At 35.6% G+C, this 21,644-nt stretch overlaps 1 protein-coding gene across 2 annotated transcripts in view; it reads right to left on the reverse strand.

Annotated features, from left to right (window-relative positions):
- Positions 1 to 1,059: 1,059 nt before the first annotated feature.
- Positions 1,060 to 21,644, reverse strand: part of PLA2R1 (phospholipase A2 receptor 1) — a 145,422-nt gene continuing 124,837 nt past the window's right edge. For both annotated transcript variants that reach the window (XM_072612131.1, XM_072612130.1), the window contains 9 exons: positions 20,978 to 21,108; positions 20,466 to 20,613; positions 15,458 to 15,696; positions 14,144 to 14,312; positions 9,382 to 9,522; positions 8,663 to 8,779; positions 7,993 to 8,169; positions 6,533 to 6,559; positions 1,060 to 6,343 (listed from right to left, as the gene is read on the reverse strand). In XM_072612131.1, coding sequence (XP_072468232.1) covers positions 6,132 to 6,343; positions 6,533 to 6,559; positions 7,993 to 8,169; positions 8,663 to 8,779; positions 9,382 to 9,522; positions 14,144 to 14,312; positions 15,458 to 15,696; positions 20,466 to 20,613; positions 20,978 to 21,108 — 1,361 coding nt within the window. In that variant the 3' untranslated portion in view covers positions 1,060 to 6,131. The remainder of the gene's footprint in view (positions 6,344 to 6,532; positions 6,560 to 7,992; positions 8,170 to 8,662; positions 8,780 to 9,381; positions 9,523 to 14,143; positions 14,313 to 15,457; positions 15,697 to 20,465; positions 20,614 to 20,977; positions 21,109 to 21,644) is intronic.

The raw sequence follows: 21,644 nt of genomic DNA on the forward strand, positions 1-21,644 counted from the left end.
CTTCTATTCTGGTTTTCCATCCTAACTCCTCATTCGCAAAATATTGCCATCTGCTCACTCATTCCATATGTCTTTCCATTGCCCTTTGTGATATGATACTCATTTTCAATTCCTTGGCAACTGTGGTGCTCCATAACTGGTAGTTGTATAGAACTGGATGGGTTTTTGATTCAGAGAAAAGTTTGAGGTCATTAAATGCTCTGTACAGTTTCCAAAATCCAGGGAAATGCTTTGCATAGAGCAGGTATTTAATAAATGCTTATTGAATGAATGGATAAATGATGGAATGAAAGACAATGAGAATAGTCAAAAGATGATGGGGAAAAAAGGGAATTGAATTGAACTCTCCATCTCATGTGTGTGTGTGTGTGTGTGTGTGTGTGTGTGTGTGTGTGTGTGTGTGTATTTGTTGTGCAAAGTACTGGACTGAGGTGGAAGAGTATAGAGTGAAATCACTGTCTCCATGTCACATTTTTTCCTTGAATTTTTAAAGACATGATTGTATTCATTGTTTTCATATATGAGTGGAAAAGGAGGTGGACCAATGAGGTAGCTAGAACAGATGGAATAGTCCAAGTACTGTGCTGGGTGGGTCTCACAGCATTTTAAATGACCTAGAAGAAAGCCTCCAGTGCACTGAGTAGATCCTCTATGACAGATCGGTGGTAGAATGGCAACAAAAGTTGCATAAGGTGAGACAGATAAGGTGTTAGTAAAAGACAGATGAGAGGAGGGGAAAGGTTTTCCCGAAGTGTTGAAGGATCCTGCCGATTAGGTAACAGAATGTTCCCATGACAGACTTAAGTGGCATGGACAAAAAGGTCAGAAAGTCCAGGATGACTGATTGACTAGTTAGTCCAATGTGTAAAATAATATTCTGTGAAGTCTCTCACTTAACTCTCAAGAAGCTCAATCTAACTCACATACAGCTGTGAAGAGAATAACAAGAGACAGATAAACTCAAAGTAAGGAGAAATGGTATGAAGTGAAGATGTGTATGCTTGTGTGTGTGTGTGTGTGTGTATGCGCATGCAAGTGTGAGCCAAAGAATAACAACAATGAAAAAAACCAGTCATTTAATAGATTTCCATAGTGGATTCAATATATTTGTTGGGAAATACTTAACACTAAAACCTATGTGCTCCCAAATTCCCTGCCCCACAGAGAGCCAAAAAAGGACAGAATGAGCTGACAGACCTTATGGACCTGGCACGATTTCACAGTCATTGTCACCTTCTGGTTGCTTTCTGTCATATAAGGAATTACATTAAGAAGGGAAAAAACCCATATCATCCATATACCCATCCCCCAAATATTTTGTTTTATTTGATTTTTGCAGAACATTAAAGCAAACAGACTACTGCCCCCTCACAGTTTGGGCTTAGGTACTTCTCTTCAGTTTCATGTTGCGTCTATTTCAGGGACCAGGGCAAAGACAGGGAGGAGCGGACATGTGGAGGAGGTTAAATTAAATAACAAAGATTATTTTTTGTTTTCTTAAAAATAAAATGTGACATGGGAAAGAACTGATTTATCGGCATAGGGAACTCTAGTTTGGGGAATTCCCTTCTGTGCCTATTTGTAGTAGGTCCAGCATTTGATGCAATGTCTTATCCAGATAAAAACAGTTCCCAAGGTGGTTAAAAGCAGTTCAGGAATGTAAAACACAGGTAGAAGCTGGGGATGAGGCAACAGAGAGCAGCATTTTAAGGAAGCTCCCAGGGGGATTTCAGGTATACTTTACCAGTGCTCCAAAAGCTTTTTACATACGTTTTTTGCCCAAAGGGCCCTCAGGTAGGCTCTAGATCAATCTATGTGGGAACAAAGCTAACCTAAACTGCCCCAGGTCTGCACCGTAACTTTCTTGCTTGCTATGGTCCCAGCTGGTATTGTAGGAGTGTGGGGGTTTAATTCAGGTCTCCTCTGTCACACCAAGATCCTGACTCAGCACCTCCACTAACACAAATGGCAATCTGTCTATGGAAAGAAATCTTAGGAAGTTGTCCAACTTGCCCAGGATTTCCTGGCCAGTGAGTGCAAGAAGCAGAAGCTGAAATCTGGATCTTCCAAGGCCAACTTGGCATTTTATCCATTACCTAGTGTTGCCTCTATGTGGTTGAGAAGAGATAGATTCTTGTTTTCCTTGAAAGAAAACCAGCACCTTGGGGTCTTTCCTATCTTTTAAATAAAACCTTCTGCTTCCATTTTCAAGAAGCAGCACAGAAAAACAAATAAAAGATAAAACATTTCATAGGTATGCTATTTTTTTTAAACAAAGAGTAAGTTCAAGGTTGCTGTTACATGTAATTACAAGAAATGGATGATGAGGCTTTAAATGAGTTAACTGTAGTCCATCATAGCCACTTCAGAGTGTGAAGAAAATACCACTCAAATGATTTTTTTCCCCTTAATTTGATCTAAATTGCAGCAGAAGTGCTCTGCAAGCAGCTAGTACTTGTGTTAATTAGCTTTTAGTAAAGAAGGTCACTGGTTTAAAGAGGGCTTTTTTTAGTTTCAATTCTTTCTTCCAATTAGGATTCATTAGACCTTTCCTGTATATGAGCAAATTATATGCATAGTCACATTCAGAGAATACACAGTATCCATATATCATTCATATAACTGACGTAGTTATGTATAACATTTACCGAGTTTTTCTCTTAAAATCCTCATGCAACAAGAAATACTGACAATAACTTAGCAAAGGAACACCTATAGTATAAGACATATACAGCAAACTAGTATTAAAATATTTACCTTCTCCTTCAGTTTGTGCCCTTTAGGTGAACTCAAAGAACCTTGAGACATCACACAGAACTGTTTCATTTAATACCACTGCCTGAACAAACCTGATATTTTAAGTTGCTCTTAGATGGCTTACCAAATCATCAATTAAAGATATAGACATAAAGTACAGTAATTATGACTGTTCTGGATCATCTGAATGTCTCAGTTTCTTTACATTCTAGAGAAACAAAACTCACTTGATCAAATAAAAAGAATCACTTTTTAATATCTGATATGAATCCTAACAGCTATATCCCTACTGCTTTAGCACCTAGGAATGAGAAGGGAGACATATGGTCCCCTGTGCAACATGCCGCCCACCCAATCCATGTCACAAATAATATTTTAACATTAAATTCCTGGCAAAAGCTTAAGAAAATGTTTGTATGTCATACTGTGGTTCAACAGTAATATCTTTTATTTGCATTTTTCAATTCATCCAGGAGAATACTGTGAACTCATTGTAAATAATACTGATATGAAGTGGGTTTAATCCAAAGCAGAGTGGTAACAAAACCTCTCTAGTTATTTAAGTGAAATCTTATGCCAGAGGGTTCGAAGTTTAAGTGGAAAGAGTATCCACACTGCTGACCTGAGATTGAGAATGTCAAATTCATCTTCTTTTACTGAATGTTTTATTTTTTCCCCAATTACATGTAAAACCAATTTCAACATTCTTTTATTTTCAAATTTTGAGTTCCAATTTTCCTCCCTCCCTTTTCCCCCCATTGAAAATGCACGCATTTTGACATAGGTTATACACATGTAGTCATGCAAAACACATTTCCATATGAATTATTCTGTGAAAAAAAACCCCAGAAATCCCTCCCCCAAGAAAAATTAAGAAAAAATATCTTTGATCTGCATTTAAGCTCTACCAGTTCTGTCTCTGGAAATGGACAGCACCTTTCATTAGAAGTCCTACAGAATATCTGGGATAGCTAAGTTATTCATAGTAGATCATCATACAATATTGCTGTTACTGTGTACAATGTTCTCCTGGATCTGCTCATTTCACCTTGCATCAGTTCATATGAGTTTTTCACGTTTTTTTGAGAGCATCCTGTTCATCATTTGTTAAAGCACAATAATAGTCCATCACAATCATACACAATTTGTTCAGTCATTCCCCAATTGATGGACCTTCCCTCAGTTTCCAATTCTTTGTACCACTAAAAGAGCTGATATAAATATTTTTGTACACATCTTTTTCCTTTTTGCTTTTTTACCTCTTTAGATATAGACCAAGTAGTGGTATTGCTTGATCAAATGGTTGTATAGCCCTTTGGACATAGTTCTGGATTGCTCTCCAGAATGGCTGAATCAGTATATAATTTCACCAATAGTACATTAGTTTTTTATCAGATTCACCTTCTCTCATGAAAAGAGGTTTTCAACCTGCTTTATCTGGCATTTTTAGCTATGTGAGACAGGCCATAAAAACTAAATACTGTTACCTCTGTAACATTATTAAAGCTTAGTTTCAGAATGTGTAGACTGACTCTTTAAATCATCTACTACTTTCATAATTCTCTAAAGTCTTAATTTTTGGTTAATCCAGTCCAAGTATGGGAATTCTGTCCACTAAAGTCCTAGAGAGTTGCCAGAGGCCCATTTAAGTTATGTAGATGATTGACCAAGGTTCATCAGAAGCTAAATTCAAACACAGATCTTCCTGAAGCAAACCTATTATTCTATCCATTACTCTATAGAGTTGTACAGTTGAGACTGAGGAAGGTCAAAATTCTAACAAGATACTTTAGTAGCTAATGTATCCATAGTTTCTTACTAAGTTTGTTCCATAGATTTTTCCATGCTGTATTTGATAACTCACAAAACGACAAAGTTTATTTCAGATAAGACTTAAATGTGGATATGTCCACACAGTGAAAATGTATGCATCTATAAAAAGCATAGAATTGCAGTATCTTGTTTATTTCATAAATTTGCTCATTTCAGAAATTCTGGCAGCGGGAAGGATTGCATTAACTGTCCATATGCCTAGGCACTTAGAAATGTAGCTCCCTATATCTAATTGCAGAGCATTGGGAAATTGGTGAATTCATCTTCCTACAAAAAAGTGTTTAGCTAATGACATATTTAATCAGTGGTGTCATTATATGTGACAGTTCTATTTCAATATCCCTTGACTGGAAGACTAATTCATTAGCAGTTTTTACCCAGACCACTTAGAAATACAGAATTTTAATTTCACATGACATTTTGTTAAATGATCTTTATTTACCATCTGGTTAGCTTAAGCCAATTATCCTTATAAGTTACAAATAGGTAATGGTCACCTATCCTTATATTTTGAAGATGAAGGCTCATTGTGGTGTAGTGGAAAGATTTGAAGTCAGGGAAATTTTTAATTCAGCTTAGTAGAAACGCAATCTTATAGTCTCAGGTCACATTGTACCTCTTTAAAAAGATTGACTTGTAAAAAAAACAGTCTGATTGATGAGCAGTATTGGGCTCTGGGCTTTGGAGCCTACATTTAGTCTTGGAAAGGATCTTAGTGCTCATCCAGTCCAACCCCCTAATAAGGCCCAGAGACCTAAAGTGAATTGCCCACAGCTACACAGGTAGTAAGTGGCTAAGCCGGGATTCAGACTCAGGTCTTCTGACTTCCAAATTAATCTGTGTTTCCACCGCACCACACTGTTCTCTCACGTGTTATTCTATTTGAAGCTCCCTTTTCCACTTTCTAGAAAATGCTAGAGCTAGTCATAAATAAATAAATAAATATCGCCAGCAATTTGGCTATGCAAATCCACTGACCTTTCTAAACTAAGAGGTGTTTTCTTCTTCCTCCTAATGAATTTGTGTAGTTTGGGGTGGGGTGGAGGTGGACAAAAGCACGTGTCATGAGCTGATTTAAAAATCTCAAATCCAAAGACTGTATCTCAAAGAAAATAAATGTATCAAATTACGAATAACATTACTCTGTTAGCCTGGCAGTGAACATTTATGAATTTTGAAAACTGGGGATTTTAAGCCCTTCTCAAATGATGGATTTCTCTACCTAGTGATCATTCTATTAATTATTTCTAACCTTTCTGAACAACAATTATTATTTAATCTTAAACCCCTTGCCCTCTTATATCCTTTTCTTTAAAAAAGGAAAAAATGCATTTTGGCAGAAGAGCTAAAATAAAACCAGGCTGGTTATAATTCAAATAGTTATTACTCAGGGGTTGATTAGTTGTTTTTTTTTTTTTAAACAAAATTTGTATTCCTGTGACATCAAGGTTATAAAATAGAATATAGTGTAGAGCTTCTTAATATCCATTCCTTTTAAAGCTCAGTACAGTCACCATGATCTGATGGTTTCAACATTCTTACTAGTCATTTCTCTCCAGATCTGAAATGAGGATGCTTTCATCTACAGGTAACCTTCTCAAATTTGTTGATGTGTAAGGAACACTGCCCCAAGTGATGAATCTTCTGAAGAAACCACCATTCTGCTTGGAGAGGCAGTAGAAGAATGTGGAAATGCCCAAGATAGCAAATAGCATCACTGCTATGGTAAGGGGGATAAGGCTGTGGTTGGGGGCTAAAAGAAGATGGGAAGAAAGGATACTTTTAGGAACACTGAAAGATAAATATATACTATAAAACTGGTATGAAGCTTTTAGCAAACTCTAATTTCTTATTTTTACTATCTGATTAATATTATATACTGTATATATATATTCTTTGATTATCTTCCATAAAACTAAAAATATTTAATGGTGTTACTTACCTTCTCCAGGTTTCATGTTATTAATATCTGAAATCAAATACAGAGAGGTGAAAGTTATTCTTAAGTAATTCAAGTTTTACTGGATTATACATATTTCCTCCCCTTTTTTTCTGCCTGGGAAAAGGTGAAAGTAGGAGGGAAAGAAAATAAGATTTTTTTTGGTTAATTAAAATTTTTTAAAAAATCAAGTAATTTAAAATAATGATACATTACTGCTATCTCAAAAATATCGTGACATTTTTTCAAATAAAGGGGAATGGTTCTACATATACAAGAATATATATATATGTATGTATGTAGGCATGTTTATGCAAACACACACATATAGCATAGCACTTTATTTTTTGCAAAAAAACTGCAAACTATGGGTGTGCCCATCATTGGGGAATGCTGAACAAATTGTGATATATAAGTGTGACTACTGAGCTATAAGAAAAAAAGGACAGAGACTGATGCAGAATGAAGTGAGCAGAACCAGAAGAACCATGTCTACTACAGTATCAACATTATAAAAATGAATAGTTTTGTTATAAATTGATGAAATATGAAATGAGCAGGAGGGGAGAACAACCTATACAATAACAAAAAGCATTGCAAAGGCAAACACCTTTGAAAATTGTAAGAACTCTGATGAACACAATAACCACTCCTAATTCCAGTGGACCAGTGAGGAGTTTACTATCCACTTCCTAACAGAGAAGTGCTGAATTCAGGATGCATAATAACATGCATATTTTTGAACACAGCCAATGAGTGAATTTGTTTTATTTGCCTATGCACATTTGTTATAAGGAATTTAATTCTCTTCCTCCCTGCCCCCCCCAGTGAGGTAGAGATGGTAGGAAAAGAAAATAGATTTCTATTAATTAAAAAGATAAAATTTTAAAATGTTGCTTACGCTTTATCTTGTAAATCTGAAATCCCAAACATGAAAATTCAGTTCTTGAAGATTACCTGATAATCCTCTAAATCTACTGCCTCTACCACAACAGAGGGATGGTCTGTCATGCCCCTCTCTTCAGTATGTAAGAATTCTCAGTGAGGAGAGGAAGGCATTTAGTGAATAGGATTTCTCCCATCAGTTAAAATGGTTTCTTACTTCTTTGGTAGGGAATAAGCAACTATTTACAAGGTCAGTCAGTACATTGACTGTCCCTGTAGTGCTTGGATTTTAAAACCCTACAGACTCAAGAGAATGAAGTAAAGGGGGAGTGGAGCTAAGTAATCAGTACGTAAACAAGCACTGATTAAGCACCTACTGTGTGACAGGTACTGTGTTAAGTGCTGGGAAGATAAGTAACATCAGACACGGTCTCTAATCTCAAGGAGCTCGCAGCCTAATAAGGGATATAATGAGCAAACAGCTGTAAACGAACATGACATATGCAGGACGAAAGGAAGACAAACAGAGGAAAGGCACAAGAATCAACCTTGGACTTCATGGTTATAGGTACACCTACCTGTCTCCATCTTACATATAAATCCATTTTTCTCTCCACAAGGAAATAGCTGCCACACACCATCAGTGGTCCTCAGTGTGAAACAAAGATCAGCCTTAAGAAGACTGAGTTCTGGCTCTCTTATGCCCCAATTTGAATGTTCAGTAGGACTACCATCAAACCATGTGATGGTGTTACCTATGGGAAAATACTGAATAATTAACTAATATTCTATGAACATTAAGCAAAATAAATTATGTTAGTCTTTAGCAAGCTGAATTTGGAATGGAAAATATTAAGTTGCATTTGGTTTTAATGGATCACTCCCTTGATTTTACAAAGTATTGTAACAACATTAAATTGTACATATGAAGTGGCCACCCCTATAGTATAACAGAAAAGTGTTTTAAGTGGAGTCACAGAGTCTGGAAGAAGTCACACAGGTCGGATATAAACATAACTTCAAAATGTCCTCGTGCTCAAAAGTAATACTATGAACTTGTCTAAATGTTCGTATTCTGATTGGGTCAATGCAAAGGGTCAAAGCTCATGGAGAAGAGTTAGAAAAGCCTATCTTTAAGGAAAGAGAGTGGCCCAGATAAAAGTTTCTAGTTCCCAGTAGCCATTATCTTTAGACTAATGGTGGTGTGTTACCATTTAACCTCTTTTCTTTTCTCTTCCAGTCACTTACTGTTATTATCAAATTGAGCATTCAACCAGACCATTGGGATGGAAGAACTAAAAGCATAGAGTTCTTTTAGAAGATATGCATTTTCAGCCTCATCCTTAATTGTTAAAAGATTAGCTCCTGTAGAGGAAACACAAACATCCAAACAGCAATCAGTCATGTTCATACACAAGGGCATTTCCCATCCATATGATTGTCTATATATCCAGTGTTTAACACAGTCCTGGCACACAGTTGGTGCTTAATATATTAGCCAAATACCTGTCCCAGGCACAGAATAGTGTTATTTTTCTCCTGTTCCTTAATTTAGTGCTCCTGAAAAATCATGCTGTTGAACAATTTGGAGTTGAAAAACAAATTTTTTGAATTCAAACTATATCATCTATTTAAAGGTACAAAATGTAATACTGTACCTTTCAAAAGCTTTGAATATTGATTTTAGGTAACTTTAAAGATTATAGTTTGAATACATAAAAAGGGAAAGTTTGACCTCTAAAACTGCAATTCATTTTAGATTTAAAAATTCCATGCTGAATGATTTTCATGAGTTATTCCCCAAATGACAAATGAATTACATTTTAAAATTATATCTTTAATGGACTATAGCTTGTCAATTGGCTTTTGCTGCCTGTAGACACAGTTTCAAAATAAACCAAGGACATTATATTGTTCACTGAGATGCTACAAAAAACAGAGAAAGCTTATTATCATCAAGTAATTACCTTCCTTTTTACAAAACTCCTGTGCAGCAGCAAAACTTGTACTGTTTATGACTGTTGAAAAACTGTAGCAATTATTTTCAAATTTTATCCAGGGAATAGATGTTTCTTTGCATAACTTTGGATATTCTAATTGTTTTGTTTCTGTGAACAAGAAAACAAGTAAGATTTTGGGGGTAGTGATTTAATATATTTATTGATTTAAAAATATGTAAATGACCGAAATCTAGTGAAATTTTCATAGTAATTACATGCAAAAGATATCTTTCAGTGCAGGTAATTATAAAACTATAGCTAGTTTATATAGCCTTTTCAACAGAAGTAACAACCTATACGTAAAAAGAATGTGGTTCCATTAATGTATACTCATGTGGACATAGTCCCGCTGATCTTTGGGAGATGACTCTTTTTCAAATGTCCTGTTGACAGGAGAAGCTCTATAGGTTGGCATATTGTGTTAGGTACTGGCACTTTACTAATGTTGCTTGGTATATCAAAGGTGCTATCAACAGTGTGGAAAACTATTGATCCCAAAATTCTACCTTGCTGCCCATAAGCCTATAATGGGTACAATGTAATCAAATATCTTTTATATAAAGGAGAAAACCAACAATGATAGAATGTATTGATCAGTGTCAAAGTGTCAAATCAGACCCACTATCTGTTTTTGTATACCAGTTATCTGATTGATTTTTGCATTTTTAACATAATTTTTATATAATTTTTTAATAAAACTTTATTTACAATGTAAAAGTCATTCTTATCTCATGAGACCATATAAAAACAGGGAGCAAATTACATTTGGCCCATGAGTTGTAGTTTGCCAACCTCTGGACAAGACTAAACTATGATGTGTACATTTTTAGGAATTTGTTATACAAACCACTGATTCTCTGGAAAGATTTTAAAGAAATCTGGAAAGTAATTTAAAAAATTTTACATTTTATTTTTAATGTATGAAATAAAACAAGCATTTCTGTAACAGTACAATAAACAAGATGATTGCATATGAAACTGCAAACCTACTATACACAACTTACTATTCCTTTAAAATTATATAACAAAATTATCATGTAAATTTCTTTTTTTCTTCCCTTCCCCCCTCCCCTGCCCTAGAGACTTTTTAAAAATTTTAAATTACTTCTTATCTTGAATTATTCCACTATAAAGCTGCAACAATTTGTCTGCTGCAGGACACCATAAATAACACATAATTTGATGGAAGTGTCTTTTATGAGAGGAGAGAGATCTTTCATGAATTTAAAAATATTTTATTTATTTAGGAAATCTTTAGTGTGCCATAGCAATTGAATCAATATGCATGTGTAACTGATGGCTCAACATTTTTAAGCTTGTGACTCATATGCACCATTCTCCATCTTGGAAACAGTTCCCCTAATAATATCTCTTTCTCTTTGCGTTCATCTTTCTCACTTAGAATTCCTTCTAAGACAATATCCAAATATACATGAGATGCGTGTGCGCACACACACACACACACACGCACCAATCAAAAAAATCTCACTATTTGGACTTGATCTTAAAGTATTCCCTGGAAGCAAATTATTTTGCTTATTTGAAATAAATTCTTTGAAGCCCTACTCTAAATGTCTCCTCATGGCATGAAAATAATCTTCAATTCTTGATGGCTCCGGCTGTCCTGTGCAATTGCTGGCATGTCCTGCTACAGAAAGGTTTCAAACACGAGTCTAATGATGGCTGGTGAATCTGTTGTCCAAGACCCATCCTAGCTAAGACTGAAAAGGAGCTCTCCCAGGTTGGTTATAGAATAACAAATGTCTTAGCCATGTCAACTCTTGAACCATCTATTAATTATAGAGAGTTTTGTTTTATGTCAGTGAAACTTCTATAAATCTAGTTTACTAGATGCTATCTAATTTTCTTTCATATGAGACAAACTTCATCAAAAATTAGCAGGCACAGGGATAATCATAAACCCACAATCCTGTTTGCTAAGTGATATGATTTGGAAGTTACTGAAGAGAATGAGAAATACTCATTTTCTGAGACATTAGGAATTTCTTTCTTCTAAATAAAGCAATATCTTCCATCTACTACCATCTTCTCCTTATTTAAAATTCAAATACCATTGGAAGAAAAGGGACACCTAAGGCTGTCATCAGCTACTAAGAACTTATGTGTAAGTTAGTTTACAAACTTGCTGGAGTTTGGATGGATGGGGAAGAGGAAGGAGAAGAGGGAACATGAGCATTATCTTGGGACTATAGGATCACAAACTTCTAGTTGACGAGGATCATTTTAAAAATGGGAAACTGATGCTGAGAGAAGTGCATCTACTTAAAAACGGACCCATTCAAGAAATCCATCCATCCATCCATCCATCCATCCATCCATCCATCCATCCATCTATCTATCTATCTATCTATCTATCTATCTATCTATCTATCTATCTATCTATCTATCTATCTCCAATTCTGCTATTTATTTGAAGTCATATAATGCACAGTATTTTGAGACATTATATTAGGATAATTCAGGACGGAATATAAGTACATGGTATTCTGGTGTCCTAAGAAGTTGATTTTTAAAAAACTTTCCTAAAAATTAAGAAAGGGAAAAGTTTTCCTGATGAGGTAAATTGTAAAAGTATCCATTTATTTTATTTCATTTACAGTGAAGAAGGCATACTAAACACTTATTGGATAGTACAGTTACTTGGCTCTCATTCAAAGCATGAGCCCAAATCTTGGTCACATATAAGACAGACAGGGATCCCATCAGCTATTTCTATTTTCTGCATCACTAGAGTAATGGATGTCCAGTAAGCCAGGTAATATTTACTGGACATTCACTGTGTGTACACAACACAGTTCTAGTTAGTCATGAAAGAAATAGAAATAAATAGCAAATATGGCTCCTGTCAATAAGAAGAAATAACTAATATAAGGAAATACCAAGATAGGAACTGCATCGATGATTTTTAGGGAACTCCCTGGATGAGGAAATTTCCTCAACCAATCAGGCTGGCACCTATGTGGTCCAGAGCAACGCAAGAATAAATGACTTGCTCCTGGTTAGAGCGAGGATTTGAAATCTTCCTGGTTGGGCGGTCAGCTTTCTCTTCACCGAACTATACTGTGTCCTTCTATATATTTATATGTATGCTATGTGCATATAGCTATATTCATACATTGTTTCTTAAAGTTCAAATTTTGAATGTAAGCCTTTTCATTTTTAAATGTTAAAAACTTAGGTTAGAACATACACCTATGGAGTTAGAAGGGATTTTAGAGATCATTTAGCCCAAATCCTTTAGGTTATAGATGTAGAAACAACCTCAAAGTGGTGAAAGGGCATGCCTCATATCCAACTTCATTGAGTTACTGTTAGACCTTGGATGAGAACACAGGTTTCCTTCCTTCTAGTCTAGTACCTTGAGTAATTTATACAGCAGGTCTGATAGAAACAATCTGTGAATGGTATGGTAATGAGTGATGATCCTAAGCAATTAATATTCATTGTGCTATGTGCTAGAGGTTCTGGGAACTAGCAAGAAAACAAACACCATTCCTATCTTAAAGGACAACACCGTCTAAGGAGCTGAAGTGGCTAAATTCTGCTAATCCCAGGAGAGGGTTTGGGTTCTTTGTCTAGAGTCATCATTTTCCATTTAACACAAGATTATGCCAAAGTTTGTAATGCAGTTGTTCTCAATGTTTACCAATTTGAGTTTTTAAATGACAAAGTATTTCTACTCTATCTGTAACCCAAGCTATCACATTTTATAAAAGTCCATAAGGACTCATAAAGTCCTTGTATATCTCTCACAGTAAATGCCCATCAGTTGGCTAAGGTCCATTAATGATCTGCAGATTAGTAGGTTGTATTTGCCTTTACCCTTCTGCTCTCAGCCTAACAATTTGCCTATTAAATGACTGTTGTCTTCATTGTCTCTTAACAAAGGGATAAATAGCGTGTATATTTATTCTTGTTTTCACAGATTTTTTTCCAATGCGTTTTTCACAGACTAAGAACTCTTTATGGAGCATTTGAATACAATAATCAGCTAAGAATATTAAAGGTAGCACAAGGCCAACCCTAACAAGAGTGGTTCTTTACATTCCCTTCAGCAGCCCTTTACTTGAGATTAATTGAGTGTTGACAACTACCAGTCCTAAGTAAGGACTGTTGGAGTACTGGAGTAATGGGACCTTTGTGAGGATCAATTTGCATTTGTTAGCTGCAACTCCCAGCCCACATCTCATACATAACACAATAGCTATCAATCTCAGAGTCATAGAACACCAGACCTAGAAGACATCTTATAGATCATCTAGACCAGGGGTGGGGAACCTATGGCCTCAGGGCCCCTTGTAGCCTTCTAGGTCCTCAAGTGCAGCCCGGAATCCAAACTTCACAGAACAAATTCCCTTAATAAACGGATTTGTTCTGTAAAATTGGGACTCAATCAAAAGGTTGCACCCGAGGACCTAGAGGGACACATGTGGCCCTCTGCAGGTTCCCCACCCTTGATCTGGACCAGTCTCCTCATTTTCCAGATGTGAAGGCTGAGGTCCACCAAGACTTGCACAAGGCTACACAGTGTACTAGTGGTAGAATCTGGTCTATAATAAAAAACACATCCTAATTTTTAGGAAGATGTCCACCTTCAATGGACTGGATCTGTATAAGACTATCTTTTAAGTATTAGTGAATAAATTTGAGTTGAATAAAATAAATGGCAAACTTTCTACCATATGAGTTTGACCAGGTATGATCCTACCCTTTGGCACATGACAGATTGCTCCTTGCAGAGGTGTTTCACAGTCTGTACGCCTCCAACGTCCATTAAGAGCCACAAATGTACATGCACCCACAGCTGATGACGCTTCATCTTCCCAGTAAGTGAAGTATGGCTTGGTACCATCTGACCACTCGAAATTAAGACCATTCTACAGAGGAAAATTTATTTAGAATAGGTGATTTTAATATTTTTTGCATGTCTTGAACCCCCTTTGGCTATCTGGGGAAATGTATTACAAAAATATATAGGGTTAAAAAAATTAATTATATTAAACTAAAAATGTTAAAAAAATGTTAAAAATAAAATGTTAAAAAAAAAAAGATTCCCAGACCCCAGGTTAAGTACTCCTGAATTAAAAGTTCCTAGCTGAGATATTGCAGATCCCTGCTTTGGATGATAATGACTTTCTAAGTAAAGATCCCTTCCAAACTGCATATCACACAGCTAAACTCCAGACCTAATATCCCTATTTCTACTTCTACCCCTCTATTAAGGGATGACAGGATGAAAACCTGAGAATAAAAAGACATATCCCCTTCTGTATCCTGGTATATCTGCAATTTTCCAATAAACAATCAAAACTGTCTCCAAGTCACAGGACCACAGCACCTACAAGTTATATCTCAGTAGTTATTGTTGTTATTATATCCAACATGACTAATACGGAAATATGTTTAATATGACTGTACGTATATAGCCTATATCAGATTGCTTGCCATCTTGGGAAGAAGGAAGAGGAGGAAGGGGGGGAATTTAGAACTCAAAATTTTATAACAGTAAATGTTGAAAACGAAAAATAAATATTTTAAAAAAAGAAAATTATGATGCTAGTCTGTCAGTCAGTAAACACTTCAGTTTCTACTATGTGCCAGGTACTATGCTAAGTACTTGATAAGTGCTAAAGAGAATAATCAAATTAGGCCTCCAGCTCATCAAAAGGGATCATGATAGGAGACTGTAAAACTGAGTACATAGGTGGGCTAATTCACTAACATGAGGTAAGTATTACTAAATTCTTCTGGTCACATCAAGTAAGCAGGTGAGTTAAAAATAATGCACCTTTATATAGCTCTTTAGTCTTATTAGCATTTTCCTCACAACTCTATGAGTCAGAAAGTACAAAAAATATTTGAGTCTCAGTGAGACTGAGTGACTTGCTTATGGTTATACTGAGAGTCAGTGTCAGAGTTGAGATTCATGGCCAGGTTTCCTAAGTCCAGCTCTTTTCCCATGACCATTTTGCCACCCCACTCAACATTTATGTAAAAATAAACCTAAAACGATTGCACCTACGTCTGAGGTAAAGAGTCCAATCCAGTGGGCATGTCCTAGTCTGTTGATGATGATGGTGAGGAAGGATTGGTGAAACTGGTCTGTAATACTGACCAATTCTGCTCCACTCTCCATACAGGCTGTTAAAGCAGCATGCCAAGTCATATTGGCGCTAATTATTTTATAAGTTTTGTTTCCATATTCTAAGGTTTCTGGAATTGGATACATATTGGATGCATTTATATTATGTCCAGAAGGATCTGTAACAATAACAAAAATGCCATGTTAGGTCACCAAAGGGGAGAAATGACTTACATTACTAGTTAGTGGCAAAGCCAGGGCTAAAAACTAGATCCTTTGATTCATCTATTCCAGAATTCTTTTTATCATACTAGAATTGATTATTTCATTTCTAGCATGTCTTAGGAATCGATGATACTAGGTAGTGGATATGTGACAGAACTTTAATAGTTGCCCATTGAATCTTCAGGATAAATGCTGAAATTTTCTGGCAAATTTTCTGTTTTTGAAGACCAGTAACAAAATCACTACTTGGTGGAATTGTGGGTAGCCTATTTAAACAATTCCCACTGTACAGTGCTTTTAAAAAATATGTAAATTTGCCTTTTTTACAGTGCTGGACCCGAAGTCAGGAAGACCTGAGCTCAAATCCTGTCTTAGACACTTACCTAATCTGTATAATCCTAGGTAAGAAAGGTCCTTAATCTTTCAACCTTTGGTCCCCACTTGTAAAATGGCTTCTAAAGTCCCCTCCCAGCTCTAACTCTGATTTTGGATGAAGGAATTTAGAAATCATATGGAGTTCTTGTAGTATAATTCAAGTCCTCAACAAAGCAGAATTAAAGGATCGTGGATTTAGAAGGGACGTTAGCAGTCATTAAGACCAAATACCCCTGCCATCTCCACTCCTTTTTTTTTTTTTACAGATGAGGAAACTGAGGCATTGAGAGACTAAGTGACTTGTTCAGTGTCAAAAATCTAGTAAGTATCTGAGGCAGAATTTGAAAGTAGATCTTCTGGAATACAAGTTCATCCTTTATCTATTAATCCATTCTGGCTCATGTTCAATACCTTCTAAAAGCTTTTTGGGCTGTAACTGAAGAGAAAACACATCTTTTCTTTATTTTGTAGCCTATTAGCCCCTTGGGATAGTTTGATGTCTTTAGCAAATGCTTCAGATTCCAGAAAGACTCTACTAAGTCACAGCTTTAATGACATTACATTAATGTGCCTATTTTTCCCTTCAACATTTGCAAATTCAATGGGAGTGAGGTGGAGCCTAAGAGTAGCTTTAATTTGCATTTATCTAATTATAAGTGAATGGTACTTTTTTTGATAGCTCTGATTTCTCCCTTAGAAAACTGTCTGTTCTTGTATGATCATGAACTCTTTTCTTGTTAATAGACTTGAGAAATAATTTGTTCCATGCTCTCCTAATTTATTTATGGTGTGGCCTTTCATATCTAAGTCAAATATCCATTTGGAGCTCATTTTGGTATGTAGTAAGAGGATTTGGTCTAAATCTAATTTCTGCCAGATTGTTTTCCAGTTTTCTCAGCAATTATTGTCAAATGGTGAATTCTTTGGGTTCACTGAAAATGAGGTTATTAATAACACTATCTGTGGTAGCAAAAAACTAGAAATGAGAAATGGTTGCAAAAATTGCTATATGGTATATAAATGCAATGTAATATTATTCTGTAAAAACTGAAAACAAGTTCAGAGAAACATAGGAAAATTTATGTAAAGCAGGAAATACTTTCGGGTATACAGTAGACTATTTCTCTTCTGGTCAGCAACCCTGAGGGTCTTCCCTTCACAATTCGATTTTTTTCTTTTTTGATTAAGGTGGCCATTCCTGAACTCACTTCTTAAAGAGGTCTATTTGGGCATTGACTCACTCAAAATGAGAACCTGAAAAGATCTTAGCTTAAAAGGGCCAAGGTCTTCTACTGCATCCTGGACCATCTTCAGTAGTCCTGATCAATATCTGGTCACTAGACTCAAATGGCTCAGGAGGAGAAAGTGAGGCCAGTGACTTTACACAGCCCTCCCTCACTCAAGTCAAAGTCAATTGCAAGTCATGTCATCATCTTCCTGATGTCATGGTCCTCTTTGAGAATGAAGGACAAACTACAGACTATATATACACAGAGTCCCTTTCAACTTTGAAATTCTATTATTCTGTGATCTAGAGAGAATAATTGATTATAAAGAGTCAGCATGTGGATGGTTGTAGAAAAACTGGGATACTAATACACTGTTAGTGGAGTTCTAAACTAGTCTAGCCATTCTGAATAACATTTGGAACTATGGGCTATAAAACTGGGCATACCATTTGAATCAGCAATACTACTACTGGGTCTGTATCCCAAAAAAAGATCAAAGAAAAAGGAAAAGGACCTACATCTACAAAAATTTTTATAGTGACTCTTTGCAGCAAAGAATTGGAAATTGAGGGGATGCTCATCAATTGGGGAATGGCTGAACAAGTTGTGGCATATGATTGTACTATAAGAAATGATGAGCAACATGGTTTCAGAAAAACCTGGGAAGACTTATATGAACTGATAAAAATAAAGTACACATTAACAGCAATGTGTGATCAGCTGTGAAAAACTTAGCTACTCTGATCAAAACAATGATCCAAGACAATTCCAAAGGATTCATGATGAAAAATTCTTTCCACCTCCAGAGAGAGAACTGAGGGAATGTGAAAGCAGATTGAAGCATACTCTTAAAGGTTTTCTTTCTTTTTCATTTTTTTGGTCTGTGTTCCGTTTTGCAACATGGCTAATATGAAAATATGTTTTGTATGATTTCAAGTGTATAAACAATATCCAATTGAGAGAATCTATAGTTCAAAATTTAAAAAGAAGAATGTTGCAAAATTTTTTCCATGTGAGTAGAAAATATTTAACAGAATAAATAAAAATCCATGAGAAAATAAAATCATCATGGCCTCAGCAAAAACATGCTTGATTATCTTCATTTTTTTAATAGGTTACTAGCCTGGTCAGGGGAATATCACAGATATAGTTTACCTACATCAGTGCTTCTCAAAGTGTGATCTGGGAGTTCCTAAAGGTTCCTGAGACCCTTTCAGGGAATTTGTGAAGTCAAAACTATTTTTACAATGATACTAAGATGTTTTAAGACACAGCCCACGTAAACCAAAGCTCTTTGGGGAGGAATCCTCACTACTTTTAAAAAATGTGAAAGGGTCTTGATATAAAAACATTTGAGAATGGTTGACCTAGATTTTAGCAAAGCCAGTGAGAGACAGTAGAGAGCTCAGTTCTGCCTCTGACATACACTGATTGTGTGACTCCGGGTAAATCACTTATCATCTCAGTAGTCTGGGCAAATTCTCAGACTATATGTTGCAGATGTGTGGACGTGCCCTGCTTGAGGTAGTCTCCTTATTCATAAGGTCCTAATTAACAATGAAACTATAGATCTAGAACATAATCCTAATTTTAAAAGACTATGCTTTCCTAGTGTAAAAGACAGAATTAAGACAAATAATAGTATAATTAAGTAGTTGTATAACTGAATCCTGAGAGGAATCATTGATGTTTCAATATCAACTTGAATGGAGGTTTCTGTTGGAGAGTTCTAGGGACCTGTCGTTGGCACTGTGTTGTTAGGCATTTTTATTAATGATTTAGATGAGTCACATAAATGACATGATGATCAAATTTGCAGATGACACAAAACTGACAGGTATCAGATAATAAGGTGAAAGACTGGGTGAGAATTCCCAAAGCTATCACTAGCCTAGGATGCTGGACTGAATCAAATAAGATGAAGTTGAATATAAATGACTGAATGAAACTGAAATGACTGAATACAAAGCTCTCAAATCAAGTTAGTTTGAAATTGTGACAGAAGAGGAATGATGTTTAAGGAGAGAATATGCCCATAATTTTGACATGGAATCGATAACTCTAAAATTCTTAGGGGATTCTCCTGGATAACCTCCTGAGTCCCTTCCTCAATACTCCCCCTTCAGGGGAAATCTTGAAATTTGGAAAAGAATCTTGAATTTGGAGTTAAAGGAACTAGGTTAAAATCTCAATTCTGCTACTCAACAGCTGTATGACATTGAGCAAGCCAGTTTACCTCAACTAGCCTCAATTTCCTTATTTGTAAAAGGAGAAGGCTTGACTAGATGAATGTTAAGGTCTCTTCCATCTCTGTATACTACAATTCAATTGGCTATAGTCCAATGGAGCTAATATTCTGTTTCAGAATTTTATTGATCTATATTATGATTACATGATAAGCATGAAAACTAAAAGATTTCCTCCCAGATTATTTTCATTAGTAGTTCACTATCTCTCAACATATCACTTAAATGCAATAGTAAGTGAAAATATAATAATGTTAGTGCTTTCAAGTTCGCAAAGTACTATACAAAGTAGCTGATGTAGAATGAAGATAATTGTGATCACTAATTAGGATGCAAGATAGTCTGTTCAAGTTTGAGAGCTCATCGTCATTCCCTTCTTCAATGCCATGGTTGTGGACAGAGGACAGACACAAAAAGTTCTTCTCACACTCCACATGAATAGGCTGGAGCTCACGGGCACGACTAACAAATAGATCTTTGGAGCTCTGCAGGTCTAATTTCTCTGTCTTTGAACCCCCATGACGTCTTTCAGTGGTGTTGACTCCTAGAATGAAAAATGGTGTGTTCTATGCCAGGTTTGGACCCAGGGACCATTTAGAACAGATGGATATGGGAGCCAATGCAACCTGCTGTTGTTTTTTCTTGTGCATGTGTTTCTTTTCACCTAAATAGAGAACTTAGTCCAAGGCCATGCAGCGAAGTTTTCTTATACCATTTAAGTAAGTGTAAAGGCTTTATTATCAACTCTGCTGCACTTGGGAGTTCACTGGAAAGAAGTTGTATGGTAAGGCATGTAGGGCATGGCTATATTAAATATGAGAAAGAAGATCAACTGTACTGTTTACCAATGAAAAGGATAAAAAGGTTCCTTACCTTGTGTTTTTTCACAGACAAATCCAAAACTTTTTTTCCTACAATCTTCTAAATACCATTTTCCAGTAAAATGAAAATTAGGGTTACTTGATAACAAAGCACAGAGCGGAACTTGTTCTTGAACATTTGTAGAGTTATGGTTCTTACTCTTAAAAAAAAAAGTTATCAATGATTAAAAAAAAAAATCACAGTGGGCCTTGGAAAATCCAGGATAGAACACACCTTGTACCTGATTAAAATACAAATACTATAAAATTCATGTGCTATTAGTTAATCAATTTTTCACATAATCATTGAATTCACCACAAAGTAAAATATGATAACAGGGATAATTAGATCAACATATTCATGAAGTAACATTAAATTAATTTGTTAAAAAATAAAAGTACTAATAAAAGACTGATAAAAATTACTTTGGGTATCACAGAAAACCTGATAATTTTGACTACAGTTTTCTTGTTCAACAAGATCATTTGTTAAACGACTTCTGAAAACTATATCTTACAACTTACATTTATTATCTCAACTGGAGACCAGTTAGAATATATTACAGGCTCTCCATTTAGCCATTTTTCATAATCATCACTCTGCAAGCCTATCCAAACATTAGCCTTCTGTCCAAAAAGATTCATTGTAATGAAAGCTGCAAAAACAAGAATACATTACTAGCATTAATATCATAGAAACCATTTGGGTAATCACATATTCCTGTTTGTAGCCATGATTACTACGTTTAAATAAAGGGGAAACTTAATTACAAATCAGCAGTAGGAGTTTGATCCATCGTCCTTATTTAAGGTAATGAATTTTTTCTCCTATTTCATGTCATTGTTCGCTGACATTAGCTGGCCAGGTCTGGGGTTTTATCACACATTTAACAAAACAATTTTAGCATGTTCATGTAATGACTGTTTTACTGAAAAAAAAAATAATCCCTCTACTATACTTAAATTATAATGCACAGCTGGCAAAAACCCAAATCATCCTGGGAAGAGAAATCTTTAAATGGCCTAGGGAAAATTCATTGTGCCAACAATATATTACATTTTTTGCCATTTAGGAAACTGATCACACATATTCCCTTACTTTGCACACTATTCTCAAGAGGATAAAAAGAATGCAACACAAACAGCTTATTGTCATGCATATACTACCCTAGCCTTTTTAAATTCCATCCGA

Source organism: Notamacropus eugenii, chromosome 5, assembly GCF_028372415.1.
Source record: "Notamacropus eugenii isolate mMacEug1 chromosome 5, mMacEug1.pri_v2, whole genome shotgun sequence".
NCBI lineage: Eukaryota > Metazoa > Chordata > Mammalia > Diprotodontia > Macropodidae > Notamacropus > Notamacropus eugenii.